Source organism: Asterias rubens, chromosome 9 (genome assembly GCF_902459465.1).
Source record: "Asterias rubens chromosome 9, eAstRub1.3, whole genome shotgun sequence".
Lineage (NCBI taxonomy): Eukaryota > Metazoa > Echinodermata > Asteroidea > Forcipulatida > Asteriidae > Asterias > Asterias rubens.
In genome coordinates, this window is record NC_047070.1 from 1,238,584 (window position 1) to 1,251,025 (window position 12,442).

General features: G+C 38.5%; 1 protein-coding gene across 2 annotated transcripts in view; it reads left to right on the plus strand.

Annotated features, from left to right (window-relative positions):
• Nucleotides 1-12,442, plus strand: part of LOC117294893 (fibroblast growth factor receptor 3-like) — a 58,215-nt gene that overhangs the window by 32,434 nt on the left and 13,339 nt on the right. For both annotated transcript variants that reach the window (XM_033777442.1, XM_033777441.1), the window contains exons 4-11: nucleotides 1,043-1,221; nucleotides 1,628-1,769; nucleotides 2,435-2,557; nucleotides 3,025-3,177; nucleotides 6,462-6,746; nucleotides 7,630-7,877; nucleotides 9,483-9,609; nucleotides 12,147-12,325. In XM_033777442.1, coding sequence (XP_033633333.1) covers nucleotides 1,043-1,221; nucleotides 1,628-1,769; nucleotides 2,435-2,557; nucleotides 3,025-3,177; nucleotides 6,462-6,746; nucleotides 7,630-7,877; nucleotides 9,483-9,609; nucleotides 12,147-12,325 — 1,436 coding nt within the window. The remainder of the gene's footprint in view (nucleotides 1-1,042; nucleotides 1,222-1,627; nucleotides 1,770-2,434; nucleotides 2,558-3,024; nucleotides 3,178-6,461; nucleotides 6,747-7,629; nucleotides 7,878-9,482; nucleotides 9,610-12,146; nucleotides 12,326-12,442) is intronic.

Below are 12,442 nucleotides of genomic sequence, written 5' to 3' on the forward strand. Positions count from 1 at the left end.
TTGGACTTTTCCCGCTTTTCCACCACAGTGAATGTTCATCACTGCATGATGAAGATGAAATGTTGAAAGGAATTCAAGATATATATTTTTTTTCATTCTCACTTGTTTTCACTTTGTGGAGACTTAATTAAATATAAGATGTCAATTTCTGTTGCATCTCTTACATGTTGCGAATTTATTTAACAGATGATAACCATTTAGGGTGAAGTAGCTTGTGAATCATTGGCGCTCAAGGCGCTTCAACAGTTTTGTGGCGCAATGTGCTGCCAATCAAACCAGGAACATCGGGGCGAACCCCTTCTCTTTTCCATAAGTGCACTGGGTTCTTTAACGTACAATACACAAACACATGGGACCAACGGCTTTACATCCCATCCGAAGGACTAAGCATTATTGTTAAGTGTCTGGCTTAAGGACATGGGCGTTACGACTGGGACTCGAACTGCTGATCAGAAACACCAGAGCTTGAGTCTTGAGTCCGGTGCTCTTATCCTCTATGCCACAACATGCAAAAGTAGACTGTGTGACCTGAAGGCGCTTTAGTACAGACTCCAGAAAGAGAAGGGGGTCATTGTATTAGTTGCATGGTTGACTGCACATTGCGCAGCCTCACCTCTATAGACTCTTGCCATGTGTTATACATAAACATTATCTGTTAATTCGAACATTTTAGACTTCCGTCGAGGATTAATAAAGCGCTATCATAGTTTTAATTTACTTGAGATTTCCTCAAGATCAAAACTGTGATATTGAGGCAGTGTATACATTTGCTTTTATCATTAAGTAGAACCTGTTGGAGTATTACCCCCCCCCTTGGATCACCAGTCAGGATGATCCCAATCGTCAGTAACAATGATCTCAAATCATCGCTTATGATAATCACAAATCATCACTTAAGATAATCACAAATTATCGCTTATGATCCCAGTCATCACTAACGATAATTCCAGTCATCACTTGCGATGATTTAAATCATGAAGATATTCTATTAGGTTGTTGCTAATGCATTAATTGTTACTCCTGCTCATCTTTATCTTTATAGAAAGAGTGGCCTCTCGTCCAATCATATCAGAGATACCTGATCAGGAGGTCTTTGTGGGATCTAACGCCATGTTTGAGTGCAGGGTGGTGAGCGACTTGACTCCACACGTCATGTGGGTCAAATTAGAAAACAATAATTACACCGATCTTCAAGCCAGTGAGAGACTTCAGATTGTCGCTGTAAGTATTGTGTGCCACCTCGAGAAACCGTTGTTCAAGACTAACTCATGAATTTCACTTCAAATGATTCTGTGAGAGTCACTTTAAATCTCCCATGCAATTTACTCAATATAAAGTGCAAGCACAGCTGAATTTTTATGGTTTTAATATCGCTGCCAAATTTTTCATGTGAAAGACGGGATTGGGGGATGCATAGTTGTTATACACACCTCAGCAAAACGTAATATCAATCCCTGGTAACCAGAATTAAACCCATTTGTGACAGTGAAAAATCTCATGAACAGTTAAACAGTAACATTAAACCCGCACACAAAATTCTCAAGATGTAATGTTTTTGAGTTTGCTTGGTCAACTTTTCTTATGTGATGGAAGAGTTAATATGTGATTTGATCTTCGTCTTCTTTAGACTGTGTCTAAGAAGATAAATGTGTACGAGCGATCGATTGAGTTCTACAATGTCTCCATGGAGGAAGCTGGACTTTATACTTGTCTAGCTGAAAACGAAGTTGGGGTTAGTGAGGAAATGGCTGTCCTTACCGTTGTGCCAAGTAAGTTTTTGAGGAATGAAGTTATGTTGAGGGAAGAGGGAGAAGTTATAGTAGTTTTCTTGACATCAAAAGCATTAAAAAGTAAGGCAGAAGTAAATAAAATAAAAAAATAAAACTGTCTTACAAAAATGTGCCCTCCAAAACCTTGCTCAGAAGAAGAATAAAATGCCAACAAAATTTGTCTTTCCTATTTCCCTTGAGTTCTTGTTCCACCTGGAATGTCCAACTCAACCATGAATTTGTAATCTTCTGATTTTTCTTCAAAAACTGATCAATTGTTCAGAATTGTCTTCAAAAATCTGGTTTAATGTATGATTGAAAGGAGCAAAGTAATTCCACATCCCCAATTAATCCAAAGAAGAATAAAATGCAAACACAATTTCTTTCCTATTTCCCTTGAGTTCTTGTTCCCATGGAATACCCAACTCAACCATTAATTTTGTACTCTTCTGGTCTATTCTTCAAAAACGGATAAATTGTTCAGAATTCTCTTCAAAAATCTGGTTATTATGTGTGATTCGGGAGAAGTATTCCACCCCATATATTCAAGACTCAAGAAGAATCTAACATGCAAGGAATCTATCTTTCCGCTTTGCTTGGAGGTCTTTTTTTCACCTGGATTATTACCCAACTGAATAGTTTTTGTTTTTTTTCCCTTTATACAGAAACGAACAGGCCTTGGAACCTCACTATAACACCCATCAGGTCAACAGCCGTGACCCTTAACTGGAATGCTCCACTTCAAGAAGGGGTGTACAACTATGCAGTCAAATATTGCAAAGAGAAAGGTAGGAGAAGTGTTGCATTGCTTGTTTCCACAGAAAGATACTAGAAAATAAAGTCAAATGTTTTGTTTGAGTTTCACCACTTCTCAAAAAAGAACTTGAAACCTGTTAACATTCTGGGAACCATTTGCCAAAGTTGTTATGTTGTGAAAGCTAAGTTAGTTTTAAATTGAAATGTTGTGGGGCCATGTCTGCTGGTAAATTTATAATCCTTTTTTCATAAGTGTGAGAACTGTTAGGCCACTTTCTTTTGTATATTCACGCTTTTCACATTTTGGACAAACGAGTCCAAAGGCTTTCACCAAGTTTGAATTGGCCTGTAATACTATTGGTCTAAACTCATTTCATTTTAAGTTGCTCCGTCTGCAATAGAGTTTTTTTACATCAACATTTTTCATTTAAATATTGAAAACAAAAAAGTTGAAATTTACTTTAAAACCTGTCATTTTCCATTTCTTCCCTGTGTTCAGATGCATCAACATGTTCCACAAAGCACATGTTCAATAAAACATCCTACAATGTGACCAGCTTAGAACCGATGGTCAACTATAGATTTGCTGTCAGTATTGATGACAGGCCAGATCTTACCTCACAGGAAATCATTGGGACTGGTTTAACACCGAGTAAGTTCATCTTGCCTGCTGCATCCTTTGGTCCATTCATTGTTATGTTGTTTTTAAAACCAGATTACAATGGATTCAGTTGCTGCTGCAATAGGAGTCAATTTCACAAAGATAGTCCTTACTCAGGACTAGTCCTAGGACTTAACAAAAACTAAAGGCTAGTCCTAAGTTAGGACAAGTAATTTATCCTAACTCGTTAGAGACTAGTCTTAACCTTTTGAGAAATCTACCACTGGGCTGCATTTCACCAAGCATGCAGACGAGTTGTCAGTATTACCATTAAAGGCAGTGGACACTATTGGTTATTACTCAAAATAATTATTAGCATCAAACCTTACATGGTAACAAGTAATGGGGAGAGGTTGATGGTATAAACCAATGTGAGAAACGCCTCCCTCTAAAGTGACATAGTTTTTGAGAAAGAAGCATATTTCCACAAATCTGATTTTGAGACCTCGGGTTTAGAACTTGAGGTCTCGAAATCAAGCTTTTGAAAGGACACAGCACACAACTTCGACAACCAATTGAGCCCAAATTTTCACAAGTTTGTTATTTATGTATATGTTGAGATACACCAAGTGAGAAAATTGGTCTTTGACAATTACAAATAGTGTCCACTGTCTTTAAGCATTCTCCATTTTCAGTGGTCTGCCAGCCAGATGACAGTTAAAACTCGTGAGGACTAGTCCAAGTGGTTCCTGCTCGCTAGTTAATTAGTGTTGGGAAGCATCCCTATTTAATGTAACGCAAGGACTGGGGAAAATCAGACAGATTTGTGGAATGACAAGCTAGCTGGTCATGCTGGCTTGTCACTGAAAACATTTTAAGTCAAACCCTAATAATGATTTGTATTGTGACATCACACTTTATTAAGCAGTTAAGAGTGATTTGTACTGAAAATCAATCTGGCAGATTTTAGACCCAGGGGCTAAGCAAGAAATGAGTGGGGCACCAGTGGCAAAAGTATTAACTGTTAAGAATGTTGGCTGGTAACCTGTTTCTGATTAGCAGGATTTGTCTGTGCTCAGCATGGTTGTGTGCTTACAAGCTTCATGACATTAGGAACAGGACAAATGATGAAAGTTTGTGGTGTCGCTATTCTATCAGCTTATCATAGTAGGGGTGCTATTCAATGCTAACATAACCAGCTGGACCACTTTGATAGAATTGTGAGTGGTCCTCAAGTGTCGTTAGCGAGCAGTACCACTGGGGAAAACGCTGCCATTTCATTATCCATTGTAGTGATGCAGTATGTAGATACAATTTGGTATTATTTGGCAGAGCTTGAATTCCAATCTAGAAGGGGGCACATCAATTTTTCCTCTGGTTAGAGGCACTTCTATTAGGGAAATTCAAATTTGTATTGGAACTTTGAAAAGGGCACCACAATAAAAGCACAAGGCACCACGACAATTGCTGTGGGTGCCATGTGTTATTTCGAAGCTTGATTTGGTGAATGTTACACTGTACACCAGGGCCCAATTTCATAGAGCTGATAAGCACAAAAATTTGCTTAGCAGGAAATTTTTGCCTTCATAAAAACAGGATTACCAACCAAATTTCCATGTGATTTTCAGGATAAGCAAACCACACCTGAATATCAGTAACAAGCAATTTGCAACGAATGGAAATTTGGTTGGTAATCCTGTTTTTATCAAGAAAGAAATTTCATGTTTAGCAAATCTTGGAGCTAAGTAGCTCTATGAAATTAGGCCCTGGTCTTGAATGTCATTCTTGAAGGGGTACAGCAGTTTTCCTACGGTAAGGGGCACTTCTATATGAGGGAAATTTAAATTTGTATTGGAACTTCGCAAAGGGCACCACAGCAAAAGCCCAGGGCATCACTACAATTTCTGTTGGTGCTGTGGGTTAGTGTCGAGGCCTGGTACAAAACAGGGTCAGTTCTGTTCAAATTTGTCCCTCCAAACAAAACCCTAGCAGTCAAGTTATTTAAAAGAGTTTATAAACTCGCTAGCAAAACATTACTAAGTGTAGCAGAGTTACTTATCGTTTTGATTCAGTGGTAGTTGGCAGATTGTTGCAATTCACAGACGCTGGTCCCTCTATATATAGCCAGGTGTTGCAATGCTCATGTCACTTGGGCCCTCTGCTGACCTAACCCACATCCATGCACCTGTTTTTACCCTGCCAATTCTAATCTACCAAAAGAAAGTAAGAGAGAAAGATGCAAGTGATTTACCAGATCTTTCACCCGATGTAATATCCAGTGTTCCCGTTGGGAGGGTAGCTGAGATTAAAGTAGAGCTGAGTAAAATTGCATTTCATTTTGGTTAAACTCTCTCAAGGATTTTGTTGGCTAGGAAACCAATATTTCTGGAAGGTTTAAGTGAAAAGGATTGCCATTTGATATGCCTGTTGTTTATCAAAAGTGGGCAGTGTTTTTGTTTGTTTATTTGTTTTGTTTACCCAAAAGGGCTGAGTTACCCCACTTTCAATGTCGGCTTTTAAAGGAACATTACAGAATTGGTTTTTGCTCACAAAACAGTTGCTGGCAGTGTAAGCACTTTATGTAATCCACCATATACATAAACTGACAAACCTGTTGAAGTTTGAGATCGACTGGCCATCTGGGTCACGAGAAAATAGTGAAAAACCGATTACAAATTTTGCATTGCATCAATGCCAAAATAAAAATGAATAAAATGCTCACTGAAAGTAGATTATTTATTTCTCATCAAATATGACGTTTCAGACAGAAATATTTCAAGGGATGTTTAACTATCATCATCATAAGACTGAGTAAGTTTTACGTAAATCTGTGATCTTCACGATTTTTGTTTCTTACCAATTCTGTAACGTTCCTTTAAGTACCCTTTTAGGGAGTCAGACCCATTTCTTTAAACTTGATACATTTCTGAGTGATTTTGTCCTTGTCTGCAATCAGTGAAAACCAGGGTTATTGCTTGAAGGATTAGTGAAAGTTGATTGCCAGTTTGGGACTTGAGTTGTCTGGAGGTGATTCCCAGAGGGGGTGAGATCGGTTGATGGAAATGTTGTGAATATGAATCTGGAGTTTGACTTGTTTGACTCATCAACTGGGTCAACCTTAAAGGCAAATGAAGCATATTTTTTGTTATTTACTGATGAATTCAGGCTTTTGGCAAGAAAAAGGGAAATGCAACTACAATCATAAACAAACATGAATTGGAATTGCCTAAAGTTGATTCAATCACTGTCTAAAAAAGCAATCTCCTTCCAATCAGATAATAAAGACTATGTCAAAACAATTTCAAGTAACCACTAATTTGTTTTTCCCTGTGAAGGAGCCCCAAGGATTGTAAAGCAGCCAGTAGCCAACATCACCAGGAGAGAGGGGGAGTCAGTCAAATTCAAATGCTCTATCGATAGTGATCCAAGAGCGAACATAACCTGGTGGAAAGAGGGCATGCGGGTTGACGAGTCTGCCGCGGACAAGGAGGTCAAACGAAACTCGATGTCCATAAAAGACTTGGAGGAGGACGATAAAGGGAACTATATGTGCCTTGCTTCCAACAGTTACGGAGAAGTGAAGGTCAACTTTACTCTAAGGGTCATCGTAGATCTGGGTGGTAAGTTGTAAATAATTTCTATCCTGTTTGTAACGGCACTGGACACTATTTGTAATGAGAGGAGTGTTGACCATTTGTCTGAGGTCTTCAGGAAGTGAATTACAAAGTCTTGGTGCTATTTTGGAAAAGGCCATGTCCCCATAACTGGCCAAGCAAGTTCGAGGACTTTGTTCATCTCTTTAAAGGAACACGTTGCCTTGGATCGGTTGAGTTGGTCTTTGAAAAGCGTTTGTAACCGTTTGTTTTAACTTGCATATGGGTAGAAAGATTTTTTTAAAGTAGAATACAATGATCCACACAAACATGCCTCGAAATTGCACCGTTTTCCTTTTACTTCGTCGACTAACACGGTCGCCCATTTATGGGAGTCAAATTTTTGTCTCCCATAAATGGCCGACTCTGTTAGTTCGCAAAGTAAAGGAAAACCAAGCAAATTCGAGGCACATTTGCGTGGATCATTGTATTCCACTTTTACAACATCTTTCCAACCATAGGCATTTTATAACAAACTGTCCGATCCAAGGCAACGTGTTCCTTTAAAATTGAAGAACTAAAACAGAATATTTTCATTAATTTAGAGAACATAATCTGAAATCCAAGCTTAACCAAACATGGTTTTTTTTATGTTTTTTTATTTGTTATTATATATAAATAGTCTTCATGGGTATATTTGCTAAGCAAGTTCTTTACACTGTTTTAGTTCTCTGTTAAAAACTCATTTGTTTGAAGCTGCTTATCTATAACCTGCTTACTTGTAGTTGTATCTGTCACTTGTTGTATATTTGACTGTTCTCTTTATGCGCTTACAGGCTCTTTTGCATAAGGCGCTTTACAAATGTCTTCATTATTATTAATTATTTTTTGTTGTTGTTATAACCTTTAGAATCCTGGAACATGGAAAGTGATGTGTTTTCCGAAGTGGATGAGGGAGAACCAGATTACTCTGGGCCCATGATGGGGCCCGGGATGGCACCTCGATTCAAAGAAGGCTTTAGCATGCAGTACGACCTTCTACGTGTCGCAGGGGAGTCCATCAAATTGAGGTGTCCCTACACAGCCAACCCTCCCGCTAAGGTGGTTTGGCTGAAGGACAATAAGCTCAACTGGATGACTGAACACCTCGCTATTAGGGTGAGTAGTCATGTGTAATAGACCGTATTGAATATGACGTCACCATTCACATATCTGCCCTACAACATGACGTCTGTGAGCGTGTGCATGTGTGTGTGCGTGCTTGTGCCAGAGAAATCAAAGCGTGAACGCTGCACGTTGCGTGCTTTTTTGATGTACACGGTCTATAAGACAATGTTTGAATTGGCGGTTACGGCTATGGCTAGATCGTGTCATGTGGTGAAGTATAAGACATCCTTAAAGGGTCGGGGTACTTTTTGTAGACCAAAAAACACAATTTCCACAGATTTACATTAAACTTGCACAGTTTAAAAATAATGATAGTAGAAAGCTTCCCTGAAAATGTTACTTGCTGAGGTGCTGTAGTTTTTGAGAAATGAGTAAAACAATGTCATAAAAAAAAAAAAATTGTCTCAGTGATCATGGGACGAAAATTATTTTAGCATGTTTAATATTCTCTGTGTAGTAGGACCGTATAGGGGACGACCACGTACCATGTACACAGAAATGGCAGTCTCCCGCTTGTTTTGCGTCAAACTTTCTGGTGTTTTTACATACGGAATACCGCAATTTGAAAGGATTTTACAAAAGATTTTAGTTACAGAAGGTATCTGTTGATAATAGAGGCATTCATTTTAATTTCTAAAGGTATGTTGTGATTATTTTCAACCATTTTTCGTAGCTTTGTTTTCCTGTCGGATGACAGAAAATTTGAGAAAAATTTGTGCACAACTTTCCACGTAAACAAACCTTCACTTGATATGCAAACAATGTTTTCAATGTTTTGTTGATCTCTGTTATGTTTCCAACCTGAAAGCTTGGATTTTGTGAGACAAACAAAGCAACTGTGAAAATCATTCAAAAGATAATTTCATCATCTACAAAATAAACTCAATTTGTAACACAAGAAAATAATCACACCGACAGTTATACGACGATTTCTTGATACGGCCGAAAATCGATTGAATTTTCATGGTGCACCGAGGAGTGTGTGATGTTATGTTTAATGTTGCGTGTGTGCTAAAGGGTTAAGGCCACTAAACTGCAAGTCTTCAAAGACACTGGACACCTTTGCAGGCCTGACACTTCACGTAGGCAACGAAGGCGATTGCCTCCGTTGCCCCTTGCCATTGCCTTGGTGCCCTTGAAATGCTCCGGTAGAAATTTACAATTTCCTCATAGGGTGCCCTTTGCCAAAGAGAAAATGCCTTGGTGCCCCTGCCCTTTCAAAAACGAAGCATACGGGCCTGCCTTTGGTAATTGTCAAAGACCAGTCTTCTCACTTGGTGTATCAAAATAACAAACCTGTCATTTTGTTTTAGCTCAATTGGTCATCGAAGTTGCGAGATAATAGTGGAAGAAAAAACACCTCGAAATCTAATTCTGAGGTCTCGAAATAAAATTTGTGGAAAATTATTTCTTTTTCGAAAACTACGTGACTTCAGAGGGAGCTGTTTCTCACAATGTTTTATACTATCAGCAGCTCATTACCAAGTAGGTTTTTATGCTAACAATTATTTTTAGTAATTACCAATTGTGTCCACTGCCTTTAAAGGGTTTTAAAGAATTTTTTATTTGAATACATCTTCTGTTTTTTGTCTTTAGATATCCATCGATGATTTCAGGTTATTGATATCGAGACTAACTCCAGACGTAGATGAAGGGGAATACACGTGTGTCATCAGCAATGAGTATGGCAACATCTCGCATACAACCAGAATCGGCATTCAAGGTGAGTAATAATAACAATAACAAATAAATCAATCAATCAATCAGGGGGAATTTATATTGCGCCAAAATCAACCAAAGTTGTTTAAAGGTGCTCAAGACAGTTGGATGAAATTAATGTTGATACACTTGTTGGAAGAGAAAACATTTGAGGAGTTTCTTGAAAATGAGAATAGTGTTTAATAGCATCCTTGATGTGGTTAGGGAGAGTGTTATATATAACGCTCATAGCCGTCACTCAGTGATGCTCAAGGTGCTTCTGTGGAGGGGGTGACGAACGAGGCCTAAAATAATTTGAAACCTCGAAACATCAGTGGGTTCGGATTGACTCTTTAATTTGGTAACTGTAATTGGAAGTCGGAAAAGCAACCGACCAGCGACGGAGGCATTAGAATGGCACAACAAAGTTAACAGTAAACAATTAACAAGTAAAAGAGAAAAGAGAAAATAAAAGAAATCATTAGTATGATAAATACATGCAGTGTGTGTGCACCAAAATCTATCAAATTAGGTAAAATACTGAGTGTGAAATAATGCAACTCTCAATTAATTAATTTGCAACCCTTCTGTTTTGAAATATACACCTGTATCTGTAAGACCTGTATTAAACAATTATATCCAGTAGTACAGTTAGTTTCTACCAGTCAAAACAATATACATGGGATTATCCAGATCATCTTGTCCTAAAACCCTTAAGAATTATCAGAACAATGTATAGATTTATTCTAAAGTCTTAAAGTCATCAGCTTAATAATAATAGACAACCTTCTCCAAATAATACACCATGGCAAGCTAATTAACACACTATGTCAATACATGTACCAATTTCACAAGTCTACCAATGACGTAGAGGGCGCTGTTGTAGCATAACTAGACTATGGATCACCATTAATTCGTCAAAATATGCCCACATTGCTCAATCAACTTAGACTTAATACGTATAACTGTACCGTAAATTACCCATTTCACAGATGCATTAACTACAGGAATTATTTCACCACATACAATAAACCTCAGGCTCGTGTTTAATAAACGCACATGTACCAGCAGAGCGCTGTTGCTATGGACGGCGCCATGACAGTTTTATCTACTTTACAACTTTTACTGAACTTTAATTACTGAAAAATAAAATACAATCCAGAGCTTGAATGGGCTGATGGATAAATCTAAATGATGTTTGTTATACCCGGTTTATTGCCCTAAAGTTTATATATTTAAATCACACTTGCAAAAAGAAGAAAGTTTACCTGTAATTGGAAGTCGGAAAAGCAACCGACCAGCGACGGAGGCATTAGAATGGCATAACCAAACTCCGCCGCATGGTAGCGCCCTCCTAACTCACCGTCTGCCTCTCGCTGCCTCAAAGACGGCACAACGCTGCCTCCACACTTCAACATTTAATTTTTTCCATGTAATGGTTTGCAAAGTTTTGTAGCGCAATGTGCTGCCAATCAAACCGGGGGAACCCTTCTCTTTTCCATAAGCGCACTGGGTTCTTTAACGTACAATACACAAACACATGGGACCAACGGCTTTACATCCCATCCGAAGGACGAAGCATCATGGAAGTGTCTGGCTTAAGGACATGGGCGTTACGACTGGGACTCGAACTGCTGATCAGAAACACCAGAGCTTGAGTCTTGAGTCCGGTGCTCTTATCCTCTATGCCCCAACATGCAAAAGTAGACTGTGTGACCTGAAGGCGCTTTAGTACAGACTCCAGAAAGAGAAGGGGGTCATTGTATTAGTTGCATGGTTGACTGCACATTGCGCAGCCTCACCTCTATAGACTCTTGCCATGTGTTATACATAAATTTATCTTGTAATACCAACATTTTAGACTTCAGTCAAGGATTAATAAAGCACGCTACAAGATCAAAACTGTGATATTGAGGAAGTGTATACATTTGCTTTTATCATTAAAGGGTCTATTGTAGGACAAAAAACACAATGTCCACAGATTTACACTAAACTTACACAGTTTGAAGATTATGATAGTAGAAAGCTTCCCTGAAAATATTACGTGCTGAGGTGCTGTAGTTTTGGGAACTGAGTAAAACTATGTCATGAAAATAATTTTCGTCTCGTGAGACGAAAATTATTTTAATCATTTACAAACGTATTTTTATGACATTGTTTTACTCATTTCTCAAAAACTACAGCACCTCAGTAAGTAAGATTTGAAGGGAAGCTTTCCACTATCATTATCTTCAAACCCTGTAAGTTTAATGTAAATCTATGGACATTTTGAAAAGGTACCCAAATCCTTTAAGTAGGACCTGTTGGAGTATTACCCCCCCCCCCTTGGATCACCAGTCAGGATGATCACCAGTCTGGATGATCCCAATCGTCAGTAACGATGATCTCAGATCAACGCTTACGATAATCACAAATCAGCATTTAAGATCATCCAAAATCATCGCTTATGATCCCAGTCATCACTAACGATGATTCCAGTCATCACTTGGGATGATCCAAATCATGAAGATATTATATTTGGTTGTTGCTAATGCAATGTCCTGCTGATCTTTATCTTTATAGAAAGAGTGGCCTCTCGTCCAATCATATCAGAGATACCTGATCAGGAGGTCTTGGTGGGATCTAACGCCACATTTGAGTGCAGGGTGGTGAGCGACATGACTCCACACGTCATGTGGGTCAAATTAGAAAACAATAATTACACCGATCTTCAAGTCAGTGAGAGACTTCAGGTTGTCGCTGTAAGTATTGTGTGCCACCTCGAGAAATCATTGTTCAAGACTATCGTTGTTCATAGAACAAATAATCAACTTTGTGTGAAATGAAATCAGTCTATGTTTTATCTGTTTAGGGATTTC